This window comes from Morone saxatilis, unplaced genomic scaffold (assembly GCF_004916995.1).
Source record: "Morone saxatilis isolate NCDOM2014 unplaced genomic scaffold, NCSU_SB_2.0 Contig7, whole genome shotgun sequence".
Lineage (NCBI taxonomy): Eukaryota > Metazoa > Chordata > Actinopteri > Moronidae > Morone > Morone saxatilis.
Genome location: NW_023340246.1, coordinates 12844044 through 12862965, shown reverse-complemented (window position 1 = coordinate 12862965; position 18922 = coordinate 12844044). Strand labels below are relative to the sequence as shown.

The window sequence follows — 18922 nt, the reverse complement described above, 5'->3', positions numbered from 1 at the left end:
ACGAGATAACAGTGCATAAAAATTTTTTTTAAAATCCATGGCCGTTCTCGGCTTCTGTACTCCCTTACCTCATCATGTATGGTCACATTTTTAAGGCCATTGTTGCACCTACCTTACCAAAGAAGTGAAGAAATAAAGCTAAATATACACATGGTTATGTAATATGTAAATATTACTTACATAACTCAAGTTTACGGCCAGACATAGCACTACATGATACCTATGTTCATCTCTCCTCACAGGAATACGAAGGCCAGTAAAGCCACAAGGATTCTGATCAACCTGGTGTTAGCCATGTTCCTGCTGAACTTCAGTTTCCTGGTCAACAGCCCTGTGGCAAAACTGAAGAACTCTGTGGGTTGTAAGATCATGGCAGCTCTCATGCACTACTTCATGTTGGCTACGTTCACTTGGTTTGCTGTGCAGGCCTTCCACCTCTGCCTGCAGCTGTACATGGGGGGCAAAATTGGCATCCGTCGCTACATACTCAAAGTCTCCATTACCAGTTGGGGTGAGTACACGTCATTATTTTCTGCTGTTTGACCTGACCATAGACATGCCATTTGCAATTCAGTGGTTTTTTTCTTTGTCCGTTTCCAGTACTACCAAGTGTAGTCGGGATTATCCTGCTCATCATAGGAAAATATGGTGAACAAGTCATCGAAACTAATGACTCTAACGAAAAAGTGTCCCTGTGAGTTAGCTAATAATCTTGACATCTGTGGATTATATATTTAACAATCATACAACAGAGCCATGTTTCCTTTCCTTTACCAGCATGTTTTTCTGTTCCAAGGTGCTGGATAACAGACAGTGACACCCACTACGCTGTCAACATAGGCTACTATGTGTTGGTCTTCATCTTCACCTTAACTACCTTCACCATCATATTGTCCTGGCTCTTCTGTCTCAAGAGAACCAGCGTAGGCAAAATGCAAATTGGCAAAAGTGGCAAAAGTGGCAAAAGTATTGTAACCATCCTGGGACTGTGTTGCATGCTGGGTCTCACATGGGGTTTTGCCTTCTTCGCCTACGGCGTCCTCCGGATCCCGGCCTACTACATTTTCACAGTTCTCAATTCTTTCCAAGGTATCAGCCTGGATGTGATCCATCAATGTTGAATAATAATGTTTTTAGTTTATTGCTTTGTTAATCCTGCTTTTAGACTCACCGTTCATGTAGGTAGGTTTTTTACTGCTTTACTCACAGCTTAAATATCCTACATGTCAGCGTCCTGTTGCTTCCTCTCCACACACAGTCTGTAGACGTAGGCGAGCATCATCCTGGACATCGGTCAGAAGTGCCATAAACTAAACTGAAAGCTGAAAATGTGTCATATTTAGAATAACGTAACTATCTGTTACTAGCTTTGGCTAACACATGGAGTTATATTTTGACATTGAAAGACAATCTTGTATTATTCTCCCATTAACTTCAATAAAACCTGAAAGGCAAGCATATTAAACAAATGGATAACCTAAGAACTACGGGAGCACCAAGTGTTTGGTAGAGATAAGCCAAAAACAAAATTCATAGGCTCAGTTTATCTTTATAAGTGAACATCTTTCTTTGCTCGGCAGGTTTCTTCCTGTTCATCTACTACTACAGCACCAGCCACGCGGGAGAGATAAATGCTGGCCAAAGTAATTCCAGCAGCAGCATCAGCACTCTTAATACCAGCCTGGGCAGCTCTAGGAACCCCTATGGCAACATGCCAGCCAAAAAATAAACCCTTGGGAGACGAATGGGATGGGATGAAGAGACAGTGGTGGAATTTATTTGTTGATTTATATTTTGTATTAACAATCTAAATCTGCGAACTAGTAAAAAGTTGAGTAGAAAGTACAAAAGTAAAATTGTACTTAAGTACAGGACTAGACTAAGTGTACTTTGTGACTTCTTCACTGTGGTGGAATTTAACTATCAGCTTTAAATAGACTACACGCAATTACAAATAATTAACTGTAAAGTCTACTGATGTATAGCATTGTAATGGGCACCTGTCCTTACATATTGTTAGTTATTAGTGTATATGAAATTTGCTTAAATACTAAATTTCTGTTTATCTTTGGGATAGAATTTGGTTTGTACAATCTTTACTAGGGTACATGATTCATGCTGTTAAGTTTTGACTTTGAGACTTATTTTTAAGTCTGTATTGAGCATTTACTTTTTAAACTCAACTTCCAAGAATCTGATCTTTAAATGTATGACCTATATACAAAACATCCTCAACTGTGGACAATACTAATAAGTTTGCTTATTAAACAGGAAATGGATTTGTGTAAATGTAAATGAGGTGGCAAAAAAATAACTTGAGTAAGAGGAACACGGGGAAATAGGAATCTTTTATTCAGTTTCAGCCACACCAACATTGAAACACATATTATGCATTCATTTATTTTAAAGTTTATTTTTTACTAATTTTGAATTAAGAAATTATGATACACTTTTATAACAAGAGAGCTTCTGCTTCCTTGAGGGCTTTTTCCATTTCAGCAGCCTCCAGGGAAAAGTTCTCCCTCTCCTGCATCATATGTTCCCGTGCTTTAGCAAGTTCTGTCATTGTTGTTTGGATTTCCTATAAGTGTAAAAAATGAGGAACATTGAAAATACACTCCAACCATCCTTTAAATCGACTACTATAAATAGCAATTGGTCCATACAAGCTTCAACGAGTTTGACTCACCTCTAGCTGAGCACGTTGCTGTGATGCGATGTCTCCAAAAGCTTTTAATTCATGTAGAAGGTCTGTGGAGACGCCCTGAAATAGATATAAATGAAAGTTGTGTTTGCTAGATGGCACTGCCTATGATAGCCAAAAGCCTGGAACCCTTAATGTGTACAAATATATATATTTTTTTTTTTCCCTTAAGCATGTTTCTAGTGTAATTTCACCTATGTTCTGTTTTTGTAGTGTATTTGTGTGGGTTTGATTTAAAGTTAATTAAAGCATATGACAAATAATACATGACTGCACATATATCATCGAGTACACAAATAAAGACATTTATATATACCATGACTTCCTTTCTTTGATCTTCATTTTGTCGTGCAGCTTCTCCAACCCTTTCTCCTAAAACTAACAATCAAAAGGAGATCTTATGTTATTTTTTTTATCAAGCAACAACAGACATTCAGCTGACAAAAACACATTTGGAAAATGGGGGACACATATTCACCTGGGTCTATTTTGGCTGCGACGAGGAGTACATGACAGTCCTTCAGGTTTTTCTGTACCCCTGCATTCTCCTTTTCAAGGTCACTGAACTCCAGCTCCAACTCAGTTACTCTTTGCTGCAATATAACAAGAACTTTAGCAAAGCACATAGATTGTAACAGCACAAGATAAAAAAAAACAAAGACATAAATGCTGCAAAATTACAGCTGAAAACAGATAAGTGACACTTTCTACTAGGAGCCTGACCAATGTATTACACAAAATAAAACACGATAAAAGTACTCAGTTATGTTACAATTCCATCCTGCTTTTCTGCACCTGTGTGTCTGTGAGTTTTTTCAGCAGCTCCTCATTGGTAGCCATCAAGTGCTGATTTTGCTCCTTGAGCTCTGCCTGTTGCCCATACCTGGTGGAGACCCTATGGAAAGTGCAACACAAAGCTGTAAAACAAATTCTAACATTGAATCCCATTGAATGTTCAGGATGTGCAACATAATGTATGACTCACCCCTTGTGAACTTTCGGAGCAACATTTTTTCTGGAAGAAAAAAGTGAAACATTTTGAATTCAATAGCTGTGAAACAAACATGAATTGTTTAGATTTTTTTTTTTAACCAAGGTATCAAATTGGGTAACAGGAATTATGTAACTTCACTTGTATTGGTATTGATATTGATTACTACATTTCTGGTATTCTGACATCCCTGTATTTAATTCTAGTTCAAGGTTTTTTTGAAGACTAAAATGTTTGCTTTGTAACTTTCTGACAGCAGCATTTTGTCTACCTGTGGCAGAGGAGTATCTATATTATCTTATGGAGTGCCACTATGGGTCATGACTATTAAGTAGTGACCCAGACGGGTGTTACATGCCACCTATGCGGGTTGCAGGTAATGTCACAGTTAAATGGATTTATTTAAGTATATTTACAACTTTTACCTTTAATATTGTTGATTAGCAGCTTCTTACCTTGGTACGTTTTCTTTTTGAGATTTAAGGATGCCATCTGATTTTCCTGTTCCAGATACAGTTGCTGTGTCTTTGGATTCAAGTTTGTGACCGGTTTTCTTTGTTTCTGCAGGTAACTGTACACCTGGAAAACACAAAAGATTGTTAACATCAGGTTTGTTTGGCTTCATAAGACAAACATACACCAACAAAGTGCAGAAATAGCTAATTATTCTCACCTCTTGGGATTTTTGAAGACATTGCTCTGTCTGCAGTAAATATAATGCCAAACACAGGCACCTGCAAGAAAACATAATCTGATTAACCCGGTTTGTCTATCCTGGACATCTTCACTCAATTAGCCGTTTACCTAGAATTCAACTAAGTTATCTCTCATCAAACAGCTAAATCATGAATTATCATATTACCATACATATTTCCTATAACGCAGAACGTAAAAACGGGCACATTTTGACTGGAGTTTGGTGCGATTTCCCAAATACAACAAGGACTTAAAAAGATACCGAACGTCTAGTTAGATTAGCTTAGATGCAAGTTAAGCGTTCAACATAACTAAAACACAGTAATATGTGTGACATGGTTCAATAATAAAACACCACGGCCTACCTTTATGGATACGTTAAACAGGAGATTTGTCAACAGTCAAAACTGAGCCGCACGAATTCAAAAACGTCCCGCCCTCTACGCTCAATTCCGGTTTATCGACGTCATTTCCTGTCTCGATAACGCTTATTTTCGCTATTTCTGGTCGTCGGGCGGATTATTTTTCTTGATTAATTAAAGCTGTGTGTGTTTACTCTTTAACACTCGTTACTTTTACTGCTTTAACCGAAATAACCGAAAGAAAGGGAGAAAGTAGACTAGTGTGCTCTGCGCATGCGTGTAGGCGGCTAAATTCAAACCTCAAGACGTTAGCATCAAGGCTCGTTGACGTTGGGGTCCCTCATCGATCTAGCCAAAACAAAGGCGACATGAAAACAATTTTAAATTAGTTTAACAGTAATAACACAAACCGTGGCCGTCGTTAAACGGGAGGAACTCATAACAACTACAAGGTATGCCCTGTAATGTCTTCTTTTCTCGTACATATTGTGAATGGTACTCGAGCACGAACGTTAACAGTTAAGTGAATAAGTGCACTTAAATACAATGTTTGTATCCTTGTTAGCGAGGTCAGTAATCAGCAGTTTGTTTACTGCAATGCAATCATTTTTGGAAGTTTTGCGAATGAAGATGTAACGTTAGTGTTTGTTGACAAAAAGGGGAAATCCACGTCAAGCTAGAGTCGCCCTTTATAGTTAACTTTACCGTATTACCCCGCATACATGATCAAGTTAATATAATGTCACTTCGACTCATCCAGTCCCACATGTCCCCAATGCCACTGAGGCTCAATAATGTTACCTTCTTAACACAGATTGACTGACGGACACTCTGTAGTTTACTTTCATGCCATGGAGAGGTCATTTCAACCTTATCGTGGCTACTGAAGAGCAGTCTTAGTCAACCTGACAGCACAGGCTTGCTATACTGTCCTGTAATATCTTTGCTCATTAATGTATTGATCTAGCTAAAGATGGCCAATTATGTTGTATTCCAGTAAAAAGTCGTGAAATATCAACTTAAATGTAATTGATTTACTGCATAAACCACTGTTTTTATTTGTTCACAGGTTGAAAATGGAGCCTCTGGATCCTTTTAGGAATGAGTGAGTGAAAACGATGTTATTGAGAGAGAGCAGCCAAGTGTGCTTTGTGCCTGAACCTCAAAACAACCGTGTATACATTACCTTTAGGCCATTAACATGAACTCTTGATACGACTGTATTTACATTGTTTATAATGATGAATGCACATAAGAAAACAGTGTTTCATGGTTTGTGTTACAGTGAAGGCAGTGGATTCTCCAAGCGCCGCATTTCTTCGGTCAGTCCTACAAATAATCTTATGTACAAAGTGTATACACTTTTTTACTTTGTTTTAAACACATCATTTGCCTGAACTATATTGTCTGCAATTTATTATGTTATTGCTTTTTATCAGATTTTAAAAGCACCGCGGAAATCAATCAGATTCCCTGACCCAGAGCAACAGGAACATACGGTAAATGGACTGCTTAAGTTTAAGATTAGGACTGTAATTATATGTAAAACTGGAGATTTAATTTGTAAGTTGTAATGGCACTACAACCTATATATATATATATAATATATATATATGTAACTATCAATTATTACTCCTAACAAGGACAAAATTGAGTGGTAATAACTTTGTTTATGATTTATATGTTACCTTATATATTGTTCTTATTGTCACTAAGGTGGAGTGTCCCAAACCAGTGGAAAAGAGGAATTCAAGAAGAGTCAGTTTTGCTCCTGCAAACGATGTTCTCCTGTTCTCAAAGTGAGATGCTAGAAGAAAAAATCCGACTTAATTTCCCACAAGAACATTGACATTTCAACCTAATCAGTACTTTATCTTTACAGGGATGTAAAAAATGCCTCTCCTGTCCGAAGTCCTTTGCAAGACTTATTGACAAGTAAGTATGTAATGCAGTATGTGATGTTTTTATTTTATTTTATTTTTTTATTTCAAGCAGCTTAATAACATCTGTCCTGTGTTATTCCACAGCAGTGGCAGCCACACAAAATAGGTACGGTGACTTGATCCTTTCTAGTTCTGCACAACAAGCTGTATAATATTGTTAATAACCGTCTCACAAAACCAGTTACATTTATCTGTCTTAACAACGGTAAAGTATTGTGTGGTACAAAGTATTTTTTGTTTTTTTTCATAAGGGTCCAGGTGGCGGTCACTGAAGATAGAATTCAACAAATTGCAGGTAGTGATACTATGTTGTCACCTTCAACCCGCTATTACCAAATGCTCACATTATCTGTTACAGTGTAAAATCATTCTCACTAAATTCAAGTCTTCAAATTCAATTTAGGAATGGAAACCCTTCTGAATGCTCCTCTACACACTTCTCAACAAAGGGATAAGGTCAGCTTGAAGTCACTTTGTTGTTCCATCAATGATATGTTTCTTTACCATTGTCACAGCCACAAAATGGTTAAATTGCTTTGCATATTTATATTTAATATATTATTATAATTCTTCATAATAATGTTTATCAGAGGTTTTCTGTCCATTAACTTAAACCCACTTATCTTCACCAGGTCAACTTTGATACTCGGGATGACTTTGGGGAGAGAACAGTGATGTTTTCTACGGATGATGCATTCATGGACATGACCCACTGTCACACTATAAACATTAACAATGATGCAGATTTACTTGCAGATATTTCCCTCCAAAACCATGACGTTTTACCCACTAGCAGAGAGAAAACTGTGATGTTCACTGCAGATGATGGATCCATGGATATGACCTTAAGTCACACTGTGAACATGCCAAACATGTCAGTGCTACTAACCACTAGCAGAAACATGGATTTATGTGCAGAGAAGAGAAACACACCCTCCATGAGGCTTCCTGCTGGAGCATCCTCTGAAGAGACGAGTGGCTCTCTGGCCCAGATTAAAACGCTCAGGGCTGATGTGGATAAAGAAAATCAGGCACCAACCTCTCTTTCAGCTGTGATGGCGAAGTCACTAAATACATCCAGGATGATTGGTGAATCATCTAATCGAAGTGCACTCTATCCAAAGGATGATGTAAGCATGGATATGACTGAAGCTCTGACAGGCCGCATTCAGGGTTTTACTGACGATGACGATCCCTTTCAGTGTCTTTTTCCCACACAAGAAATGTACTCCCACCTTGACAACAAAGTGTCACAGACAGCAGAGAAGACCAAACGACAACAGAGCAGTAAAATGCTGGCATCATTCAACCCTAAAGGTATTTTTTTATTATTATTTTTATCCACACATTAATTGAATACTAATATATTTCTTGCTTTGGCTTAATATGTGGTATCTTGTACGGCTGCACAATATGGTATTGACAATGATAATCTTTGCATAAAAATCATCAAGATGTGATATTTATTTGGTTCTGTACCAAACAAACATGTTTACATCTGGGGAACAAGATTTGTAGGCAAGGACATCTCTGGATATTGCACTAGGCCATGTTGCAATTTGGATAATATTTTGATTAATTGTGCAGCCCTAGCATCTTCATGTGTTTTGGGGATGCTGAGATTATTCCAAAACCTATGATTAAATTAAAGTTTAAATAGAATCGTTACATTTCAATTTCCAAATGTAGATATGACCTCCTTGAAGAACACACCTCTACATGATTCTCATCAAAGACAAGACGTGAGTACTTTTACTTTGCTTTTAGAATGAATTTTTGAAATTATCTTTCATATTGCACTGATGTAATGTACTCACATTAACTGAAACTAAAAGCTACATAGAAAAATTACAGGCAATAGTAGTACACATACGGTACTCACAACTAGTGTTGTACTTGAACTGAAATTGTATTATTGTCTGAGCAAAGTGATGTGATTAGTAGCAGCAAAGTCAGAAAAGTAAAGTATACGTAACAGCAATTTGCCAGTGAGTATGGGATAACATGCTGTCTTTTCTTCTTCAGGTCAACCTTCACACAAAAGATGAATGCAGAGAGAAAACAATAATCTTCACTGCTGGTGATGAGTTCATGGATGTGACTCGGAGCCACACTGTAAACATTGCCAGTGGTTCATTAGCTCCACCAAACCAAAATTGCTCTCTTGGAAAAATGGACAATGCTTCATCTCTGGAGGAGAGAAAACAAAAGATTTGTGGTCCACCTGGCTCATCAGCAAATGGTGTGGATCTAGGATTTAAAAACTTCCTTGCAAATCTCTATGAAAAAAGTGCCCCCAGTGGTAATCCAGTGATTGCCAGAATGGAACCTCCTACTGCGGCTGCATCCTCTAAGGAAACTGTCAGCACAAACAGCTCCCTGTCCCAGCTTAAAACCGATGTTAGTAAAGAAAATCGGCCACTGAATACAACCAGGAGCTTTGGAGAATCATTTAATGGAGGTGCAATCGGTACTGAAAATGACGCGAGCATGGATATGACAGAAGCAGTCCAAACTGTACTCACTGCCTCAGATGATCCTTTTCAGTTTCTGTTTCCAACGCAAGACATGTACCCTCACCGTGAAAGTCTGAAGAAACCAGAGAGGACTTCAGGACGGAAGAGTGCAGGTATGGAAAGCACAAACATTGGTCACTCAAACGGTTGACCAATGTGCAAATAATAATAAATGCAACATTTGAATAAAAATATATATTTTTGGTAATGTCAATGATGTATGGATTTAAAAAAACATTTTATCACATGTTTGGCAATAAAGACAATGTCAGAATTAATTCCACTTATTTTTCGAATTTTTTATTCCCTATCTCAACATTAGGTATGGAAACCTCATTGAAGCCATCTATAAAGACAAAGGTGCAAAGACATCAGGTGAGCTTAAAAATAAACTAACTTATACTTAAATTTTTAAGAATTTATTAATTGCAGAATTAAATAAAACACAACCTTTTAGCACTAAAATGAGATTACATCATAGAGCTTTATTTGGTCAGTGCTGTGTTTTATATATTGATTCACATGAAAGAGCATTTGTCAAGTTGTGCAGAATCAATGATTTCATACTGCATATTTCTTTCTTTCTGAGAATGGAAAAATACTTAGTTTTTATGGTGGCCCTAGTATAGTAAAATAAATTAATTAATTAGTAATGCTAATTTAAAATGTCATTGCAAGATTGATGTTTTCTGACTACACTGATGAGATTGTTTTTGTTTTGTTTTTTTCTTCCACAGGTCAACTTTGATGCTGAAGATGACTGCAGAGAGAAAACAGTGAGGTTCACTGCTGACGATGGCTGTATGGATGTGACAAGAAGTCAGACTGTAAACATTGTCAGTCATTTAGGACTGCAGTCGCACCAAAATGTGGGTTTTTTACCTGCTGGCGGTGAGAAGACCGTGAGGTTCACTGCAAGTGATGCAGCAATGGATGTGACACAAAGTCACACTGTAAACATTGCCACTGATTTCAACCCACAGTCGCACCAAAATGTGGACTTTTTACCTCCTTGTGGTGAGAAGACCATAAGGTTCAATGCAAATGATGCAGCAATGGATGTGACAAGAAGTCAGACTGTAAACATTGTCAGTGATTTAGGACTGCAGTCTAACCCAAATTTGGACTTTGTACCTACATGTGGAGAGAAGACCGTGAGGTTTAGTGCAAATGATGCAGCAATGGATGTGACACAAAGTCACACTGTAAACATTGCCACAAATTTTGACCCACAGTCGCATCAAGATGTGGACTTTTTGCCTACATTCGGAGAGAAGACCATAAGGTTCACTGCAAATGATGCAACAATGGATGTGACAAGAAGTCAGACTGTAAACATTGTCAGTGATTTAGGACTGCAGTCTAACCCAAATTTGGATTTTGTACCCACATGTGGAGAGAAGACCGTGAGGTTCAGTGCAAATGATGCAGCAATGGATGTGACAAGAAGTCTGACTGTAAACATTGCCACAAATTTTGACCTACAGTCGCATCAAGATGTGGACTTCTTACCTACATGTGAAGAGAAGACAGAGAAGACGGTGAGATTCACTGCAAAAGATGCAGCCATGGATGTGACAAGAAGTCAGACTGTAAACATTGTCAGTGATTTTGAACTGCATTCACACCGGAATATGGACTTCTTACCTTCTTGCAAAGAGAAGACGATGAGGTTCATGGCAAATGATGAAGCAATGAATGTGACACAAAGTAACACTGCAAACGTTGCCAGCAATTTGCTTTCAGATTCAGGTCTTCCACCCCGAGATTCTAACATTTTATCCGCCCATGAAAATGTGGACTTTCCTTTATCTGCAAAGAAGAGAGAAAGTGAGGCATGTCGTCCAAGTAAAAATCGACCTTCATCAACACACACTTTGGATCCAGGGTTTAAAAACTCCCTGTCTAGAACGAGTGGCCTATGGGCTAAGCCTGTGATCACCGAAGCTACTTCATTGTCCCCTCAAGAAACGGTAGATGCAAATGGCTTCCTGAACCCACTTAAAACGCAGAAGCCCGAGGCTGATACTGCAAAGCAAGCTCCAGGTTTTGTTTCAGCTTCCATGGAGAATTCAGTAAATCAAACCATGGCAGACTATGCAGAGGACGATGTAAGCATGGATATGACAGCTCAGACAGGCCACATTTTGAGACAAACATCTATAGATGAGCCACTTCAGTGCCCTGATTCTGACCATTTGAATAAAACAGAGGGGACTTCACAACAGGGCAATGTAGTACTAGGATCGTCCAGCCCTGAGTGTGTGAAAATCACAAACCGTCCTAATCTTCTTGACTCCAATGAAACTGATAACAGGAAGGAACCCAAACCAAGAAATCAAGCTTGTTCACCCAGTGCTGTTAACAATGATGTTGATACAGCACCTTCAAGGAAGTCTAGACGAATGAGTTTAGCCGATCTTCATTCAAAAGTAAGGCGTTTGAGCCACATGATAAATACAGCTCCTGATGCTAATGCCCTGGACAGCTGCACAACACCTTTGCCTCAACTGGAACATGACATGGACAAAAACTCAAAAGACAGAACCAAATCTCTTCCTGTAGTGGAGGCTGAACTTGAAATGGGTTTGGTAAACACTGAAGAAAACATACACGCTCAATGTCTTATGGAAGGAGAAGAACCCTCTCCTACTACTACTACTACAACTTCTTTCAACTTGAAGACCAAACAACTAATGTCAAGACTCTCAGTGGGAGGCTTTAAGGCCAAACTCCCCCAACGAAGCAAACCCGATGATCCAAAAAAGGTGAATTCAGTGGGAGAACACACAAGGACACTCACTGTGAATGTTACTAATCAACTGACCAACTTTGACAATGATGTGAGCGACATTTACGATGAAGAGCTTGGGAGCTGTGAAGATATGTCCGAAATGCTGGACACGAGGAGTCCTCAGAAAGCCACTGGAAAAGTGAATCCTTCCCAGGAGTTCAACGTGGATGGGCCTTTAGAGGATGATGTATTTGAACAGGACTTCATTAGTCCTGTCCATGTAAAGAAGAGACCTTTGCCAGTAGATGAAAATAATACGGAGGACGAGAAGAGAATAAAAGCATCCACTGAGACAGCTACCGACTTTGAAATGGTAAGTCAAATTAAGAGTACTGTAAATTCTCAAATCATGCCTGGGGTCATTTTTCACCTTAACTGCAGAGAAAACCAGGATTATATAAGAGAGAGTGCCTTAAATTAGACTTTTCCATTAGTACAAAGACCTAGTCATGTCATACTCACCACTCTGCTTCCGAGTTATTCTTCTCTAACTTTCATTTGCTTATTATTCCGGATAGTTTCCATTTTGATTATGGTTAAGTTTGCTGTTTACCAAATGCTGTTGTTTCTAGGAATGTAAACATGTATCGTGAGACGGTTAAACCGTAATACAAATATGTGAAAACTCAAACATCTTTAAGGAGTTTCAAGTTTGATTAGTGTTGGGTGGTGTGACCAAAACTTTGTATCACAATAACAAAGTGGGCTTTTATATTGGTTTATAGTGGCTTATTCTATTGTCAGGAGTACATAGAATGTAAAAAAAAAAAAACATATTTTAATATCACCATTTATAGGCTTTGATTACTGTAGCGTTGTCTAGTGGCCTGGATGTTGGTATATAAAAACAGCAAATTAAAAACAGTATACAAGTTAATCTGGTAGAGAGGTAATTAACCTAATAATTTTAATTAATTAACTCTTCTCTTAATATAATATCGACTTTCATTTGAGAATTTAAGGTATATCATATTACAGTTTATTGTTATGATTTTTGTGTTTTCTTTTTTTAAAAGCTACTTTTGTTTTTCTATTTTCCCCATTTACAGGGATTACAGTCTGATCTTGTAGAGTGTGACAGTAACATTACTACAGCTCCATGCATGACTACACAGACGACAGATTACTGCAACAGCAGTCACACAGCCAGCATCAGATGTGAAGCTACATTTGAATCCTGTAAGTTGTTATAGCTTCACAGTGTAGTTGAGTATCATTAAGATCCTTATTGTCCTTTCCTAGATTCTGAATCAATTTTTTATTTTTATTTTTCAGCTTTCAAGCACAGCCTGTTTGAATCCCAACTTGAAGACTACGCCTGTGACATGCAGAAGGTATATTACTGACATTGTTTCTAAATGTATATTTTTAATGTTATTATTTTCATGTCAGTTATTTATTCAATGTTTTCGATTACAGAAACTCAATGATGGCACCATCACAGTGTTAGAGTTCTTTAAACTCTTCAACATAGACTTTGTCATCCATAATCCTCGGCAAAGTGTCCTTCCTGGCAGAGTAGGTTGATCTTCATTTATAATAAAGAAATATATAGAAAGGTATCAGCCAGATGTGGTGATGTGACTTTTTGTTTTGTTTTTGCAGCTTTTGTCAGACACAGAATGCACACCGATGGATTTATTAAAAGACAGGCTTATCAACCGTCCTAAACAGGCGGTGTATGAGACAGACGTCTTGAACCTTACAGAGAAGGTGGAGGGGTATGTATGCTCAAGATTGTATTACACATTTAAGACTAATATTAAAGTATACATATAGTAGTTTGTCACATTTAACCATATTACGGTAGTTTTTTCTTCAGTGAGAGGTGTTCTTGTCTCATTTTACGTTTAAACCTGAAAAGATCCCTTAAGATTTACAGAGTAATTGTTGATTGACAGCTTTGTAATGTGAAGAGCAGTGTAAATTGTTAGAAGAAGTTCAAAATATGTGTTTTCTGAAAATTCTGATATTACAACTGAAGCTCAAAGACAGGCCTATTTTCTTCTCTTCTTAGGCTGAAGGAGCGAATGCGAGATCTAGACAAACCACTGAAGACTGTCAATAGACCTTTGTGGGAAGAAATGAAAAATTCTTCAGAGAAAGAGGTATTAAAGTTCAACTTAGATTTCTTTTCAAGCTGCAGTTTTCTTTGTTACCAAGACGACTGTGATTTATGTGACATGTTTGCAGTATGAATTCTTAACAGAACCACAAATAATTTGCAGTTAAGTGTAATTTTATGAAAGGACCAGTGTGTAGGATTTAGTGGCATTTAGTGTTGAAGTTGCAAATTGCAACCATTTGAATACAGGTCAGCCTTGCAACCATATAGGAGAAACTACAGTGGCACAAGCAACATGACAGGCCTTTATTTAGAGTCAGAGTTTGGTTTGTCCATTCTGGGCTACTCTATAAACATGGCAGACTCTGTAGACTCTCAAATCTCACAAAAATTTCCTTAAAGACTGCTGAGACAAATCGTGACCATCTGGAGAAAGAAAGAAGAAGGCATATATTTGGGGAGGGACGAGGGAAACACGGAGGAGAAGATAGTGTCTGGTGCAATATAATAATCAAGATCGTGTCTGTCCAAATCCTGCATTATTTTGAATCCCTCAATCATTAATAACTAAAAAAGATTAATGATACAAAGGGAAATAATGATTGTTTTCTTCTAAATATTTGATGATATGGCACACGCTAATCTTTTAACTAGATCTTTTGTTAAGGACAGCCAGTTCTTACTGAGTGTCCACACAGGCTGATGGTTCGAAGGAATCGTTGAGCCTTAGACCCCCCCAACATTTTCCAGCAGGACGCTAGCTCCTCTCCCTAAGCAGAACGACAGGGCAGACTCACCCCAGGCCGCACGTCATGAGAGACAAGCCTGCCATACAAAAGGGGAGACCCTCCAGTTGAAAGCTTCAGTGTAGCTGATTAAGTTAACAAGTCTGACAAAAACGAGGCAACATGCAGCAACAAAAAATCAACAAAACAAATCTCCATTCACACCTCACCCTTTGGAACATGTCTGGCTGGTTTGGATACTTCTCCAACCCAGGCAGCTTCTCTCAATGTACTGAGAGAAGCAGTTTGCTGAACAGGCAGCGCATGCCCTTGAGACTTCTGCCATCTAGTTAGAAAATGTCTTATGTAAAGTAGTTATTTTTTACAATTACCAATAACCAAAGAAATGGTCCATTCTGCTCAAGATGCCAACGCCATTAAATGTATATTATGCATCACAAATAATCACAGCTACTGAGAAACCTACCAGATATTGACGTAATATGTCATTTTACATTGGATGTGTTAGTTAGACAGGTGAGCAGATGAATAAAAACACAACGAGTTCAAAAGATTTGAACCAAAACCGTTTTAATTCCAATACATGATATCACAAACAATATTACACAGATCTTAGATATTAGCAATCATAAACATCCAATTTTGTTATTTATATGATTCTATTTAGTTCTTAGATACATAAATCATCAGAACTAGAAACCACAAATAATATCGAATATATGTATATTGAAAACTGTTGAAATAGAATAGATTAAATAAAAATTTCAACACCATCATATACAAGAAACTAAGAGAATATAACACAAGACAATATCGAATATATTCCTATACAACCATAAAAAAAAATATAAAAAAAAAAAATTTCCATGTGGGACAAAAAACAATTGTTAAAAGGAAACTTTGAAAACACAAATCCCCCAATGTCTGCCCACGTACATAAGACACAAACCTCTGTGCATAGTTGTCGGCTGGGTATAACAGACTGTTTTCTTAAGGATAAGGGTACCTTATCATGACATTACTGATGCGCCATGGAAAATATAGAAGAGCAATAAAAGCCCAAGAAAATAAACCAACAAATTTATATTGTTGACATTCAGCCCTGTACCAAGTGGCAGTATACAGTCTAAATAACGAATAACAACAGATAACAGAAAACTTGAAAATAAGATGCTTATCCAACCATACAGACAAATATCTCCAGCATCCTTGACCATCTGTGTTTACTAAAACCGACGCAGCTGTAGAAAAATATAGAGAACAAAAAAGTCCTCCATGAGAACAATGTTAGTAAGAGCACAAGTATCAGACTTACCTATGTCACCTAACATATATTATATCTTCTCACCACAAGCGTGTATACTCTCATTCATAATGTGACTCTCTGAGGCACCGCGCATCCATACCCTAAGCCCCATCAGACATATAGATGAAATCATTTATATAGGGAAATATATCATCAATAAACGGATATGTTAATATATGTACGCTAGCATATATCTATCTCATTATTTATCTCATAACCAGACTTATACACAACATCATAGTCAAACAGACAGTTGAGGAACGCCCACCAGATCTCTATGCCTCGAAACTAGTCAATCCACTCTGCCCGAAACCACGTTAACTCACCACACTCAACGACACATCCCACAAAGACAAATTTAACAAAAAATCCTAGCCATGCTGTCCTTCCAATATAAGTACTAGGCAAGCAACATCGATCTGCAAAGATCTGAAAACCAATTAAAACCAGAACATTTGACATTTGACAAAATCGCAAGAATGTGCGCATCTTCAATATCCGAGTTTGCCACAGATCAACCACATATCTGGATCGGACTTTAAAGATATTAAGATTAGAAATACACATTACTTCTGCATCCCAGTTCTTTGGCTTAACGGTTCCTCTCAATATGTATATACTGCAGACAAGCGAAACGAAAGGAAGGGGAAGGAAAGGTAATGAAAAACACATTATCAACCCAAAACGATATAACTATACTAGTGAAATTATTAGCATATCATATCATCACACATAGGGGAAATAGAACAAATCCCATAATCTAGTATATCTCTCATGTCCATATAAAATAATCCTTTTTCACTTATACTTGATTATTTATTGCCATTCCTCTATGATCATTTTTGTTTGCCTCTCTATAGGGTTTGTTGTTTCTGCCATAACCATTTAAATGTCGACGCCGCTTTTGACAGGTAGTTACATTAATCCTCTTCTGGTGTGATGACGCTTATTGCAACTTATTATGACGAGCGAATCGGACTAAAGGCTGGATTATAGTTTTATGAGAGGGAGTAGTGTGAGATATTATGGGCCTTTGATTTGTGATATAATAGCATTGGGTATAAAGATAGACATAGTGTATGGTGGTTTATTGGATTTTCATCACCATAATGGTTGCCCTTGTGTTATGTTGACTTAACATAGCCAAAAAACCCAAAATTAAATAAGACTATTATCCAACCCTTTCTATATACCAAGCTCCGAACTCAATTTCATTCCGTGACATCTAACGTACCAGCCGGCTTCTCCAGGATGCCGCCCATGAGCCAGGGGCCTCAGTGGAGCACTATACACTGCTTACTTTCTCTGTGGGAGGAGTAAGCAATCTAATCTACAATACAGTGACAGCTCTAAAGAATATAAAATTATGAAATTACTAACAAAAATATCGCATCAGGAGTAGGAGCGTGTAACCTCTATAGAATCAATAAACAAAATCAATACATCAACCAATAACTAAAATAAAAAAGATAAATAATCTATAAGGGCAGGTGTACTGTCTACACATTCGATCGCGCGCATTTACAGAACGTGGTATAGAGTAACATATATTTTCAAACCGGTCTATCTATGTTTCATTATATTACAACAAAGACAGCCAAGCATTGGTCAAAAGATAATAAACAGATTTAGCTCACACTAGTCGGGTTCCTTGTATCAACTGATGCAGTCTCAGATTAGGTACACATTCAATATTTAACAGAAATAGGTGAGCAAAGTCCTAGGTCACAAAAACAGTCAGGATACAATAAACAAACCTAATGCGATAACTCAGGTGGAGGAAACTGGAAAAAATTAAGAAACAAAACAGACTACCTCTGAACCTGATTTCTACATATCCCTAGATTACAATATACGAATCCAATTGGTTTAAAGCACATTTAAACATCATTCAACCATCTCATTAGCTGCACTTCCCTCAATCGTTCCGTGCCTTCAAGCCAACTGTCTGTTTAATGCTCCTCTGTGCGATAGGCATACCCATATATCGGTGCAAGTTTGTCCTGCTTCCTAATATGACTTCAGGAAGATCCCACCAATGTTGATACATCTCGTACAATATGTCTAGTGAATGTATAAGAGCACTATCATTATAACTGCGGGAGACTTTGTACGACCAGGCCTACAACTAAGGTTACTAAGGTTATACATTGCACACGCGACCTTGCCATCTATATATATAGCAGTTCTTTCATACTGACACTTATGCGTCACTACTTTCTGAAGAGCAACTTATCTTGTTCACTCTATTATATATAGTCTTTATGAGCATACTAACATATGAGAACCATGTCTCTCACAATGTCTACCATGGACCTAGCAAAGGGACAAGACAAGGAGTAAAAGGCTCTGAGAAGAAGAGCCACACCAACTCGCCACCGGTCAACACGCTGAGGCACTGGGCTCTCTGTCTCGTGTTCCATCTTCGTTAAATCCTCTAAACCGCCGCCTGATGCAACATATCGACTCAAGCATCGCGCCTTTTGAAAATCGGTCCTCGCAGATTGAGTGTGAGAAACACTTAATTGCCACGTTGGAGAGTGCGGGTATCTGCGCGCGCCAGCCAAAACATACTCGATATGAAGTATCTTAATATAAAGATGCCCTAACATCTGGCCGAGGCGATCTTTGTGCTTTCATTAAAAGTTAGTTGGTCCCAACTGCTCAATTTGGCCACCGCCTTATATATTTCGCATGATACAAGTTCCCCGCATCACACACACATTATTGGCTAGTTATAGCCTGGAGGGTGACGAATGGAGGAGAGAGTGTGTCTAAAGAGGGACACGGGGCCTCCCT

The 18922-nt window shown here is 38.0% G+C and overlaps 3 protein-coding genes across 4 annotated transcripts in view; 2 read left to right on the top strand and 1 right to left on the bottom strand.

Moving 5' to 3' along the window:
- The window catches only part of LOC118341101 (adhesion G-protein coupled receptor G2-like), a 10844-nt gene extending 8637 nt beyond the window's left edge, over positions 1-2207 (top strand). For both annotated transcript variants that reach the window (XM_035679284.1, XM_035679283.1), the window contains exons 15-18: positions 243-511; positions 601-694; positions 797-1089; positions 1581-2207. In XM_035679284.1, coding sequence (XP_035535177.1) covers positions 243-511; positions 601-694; positions 797-1089; positions 1581-1729 — 805 coding nt within the window. In that variant the 3' untranslated portion in view covers positions 1730-2207. The remainder of the gene's footprint in view (positions 1-242; positions 512-600; positions 695-796; positions 1090-1580) is intronic.
- Positions 2208-2329: 122 nt separating this feature from the next.
- knstrn (kinetochore localized astrin (SPAG5) binding protein) lies at positions 2330-4836 on the bottom strand. The gene is made up of 9 exons (XM_035679285.1): positions 4757-4836; positions 4369-4429; positions 4151-4274; positions 3690-3719; positions 3500-3599; positions 3183-3297; positions 3021-3082; positions 2690-2764; positions 2330-2581 (listed from the first exon to the last, which is right to left on the bottom strand). Exons 2-9 carry the CDS (start codon positions 4388-4390, stop codon positions 2453-2455), a joined length of 657 nt encoding a protein of 218 aa, XP_035535178.1. The 5' UTR covers positions 4391-4429; positions 4757-4836; the 3' UTR covers positions 2330-2452.
- Positions 4837-4911: 75 nt separating this feature from the next.
- The window catches only part of knl1 (kinetochore scaffold 1), a 17978-nt gene continuing 3967 nt past the window's right edge, over positions 4912-18922 (top strand). The window contains exons 1-19 of the mRNA XM_035679282.1: positions 4912-5205; positions 5823-5858; positions 6039-6075; positions 6193-6252; positions 6470-6552; positions 6636-6688; positions 6781-6802; positions 6948-6991; positions 7100-7152; positions 7329-8013; positions 8386-8438; positions 8722-9325; positions 9535-9587; positions 9950-12319; positions 13056-13185; positions 13282-13340; positions 13426-13524; positions 13612-13727; positions 14024-14114. Coding sequence (XP_035535175.1) covers positions 5830-5858; positions 6039-6075; positions 6193-6252; positions 6470-6552; positions 6636-6688; positions 6781-6802; positions 6948-6991; positions 7100-7152; positions 7329-8013; positions 8386-8438; positions 8722-9325; positions 9535-9587; positions 9950-12319; positions 13056-13185; positions 13282-13340; positions 13426-13524; positions 13612-13727; positions 14024-14114 — 4641 coding nt within the window. The 5' untranslated portion in view covers positions 4912-5205; positions 5823-5829. The remainder of the gene's footprint in view (positions 5206-5822; positions 5859-6038; positions 6076-6192; positions 6253-6469; positions 6553-6635; positions 6689-6780; positions 6803-6947; positions 6992-7099; positions 7153-7328; positions 8014-8385; positions 8439-8721; positions 9326-9534; positions 9588-9949; positions 12320-13055; positions 13186-13281; positions 13341-13425; positions 13525-13611; positions 13728-14023; positions 14115-18922) is intronic.

What these genes read in the sequence shown, in the direction of transcription:
- knstrn (XM_035679285.1), bottom strand. Translation starts at nt 4,390, where the DNA reads ATGTCTTCAAAAATCCCAAGAG. An exon ending in GCTCCGAAAGTTCACAAGGG is followed by an intron (nt 3,600 to 3,689) that starts GTGAGTCATACA and finishes CACTTTCCATAG; the next exon opens with GGTCTCCACCAGGTATGGGC. An exon ending in ATCAAAGAAAGGAAGTCATG is followed by an intron (nt 2,765 to 3,020) that starts GTATATATAAAT and finishes TATCTATTTCAG; the next exon opens with GGCGTCTCCACAGACCTTCT.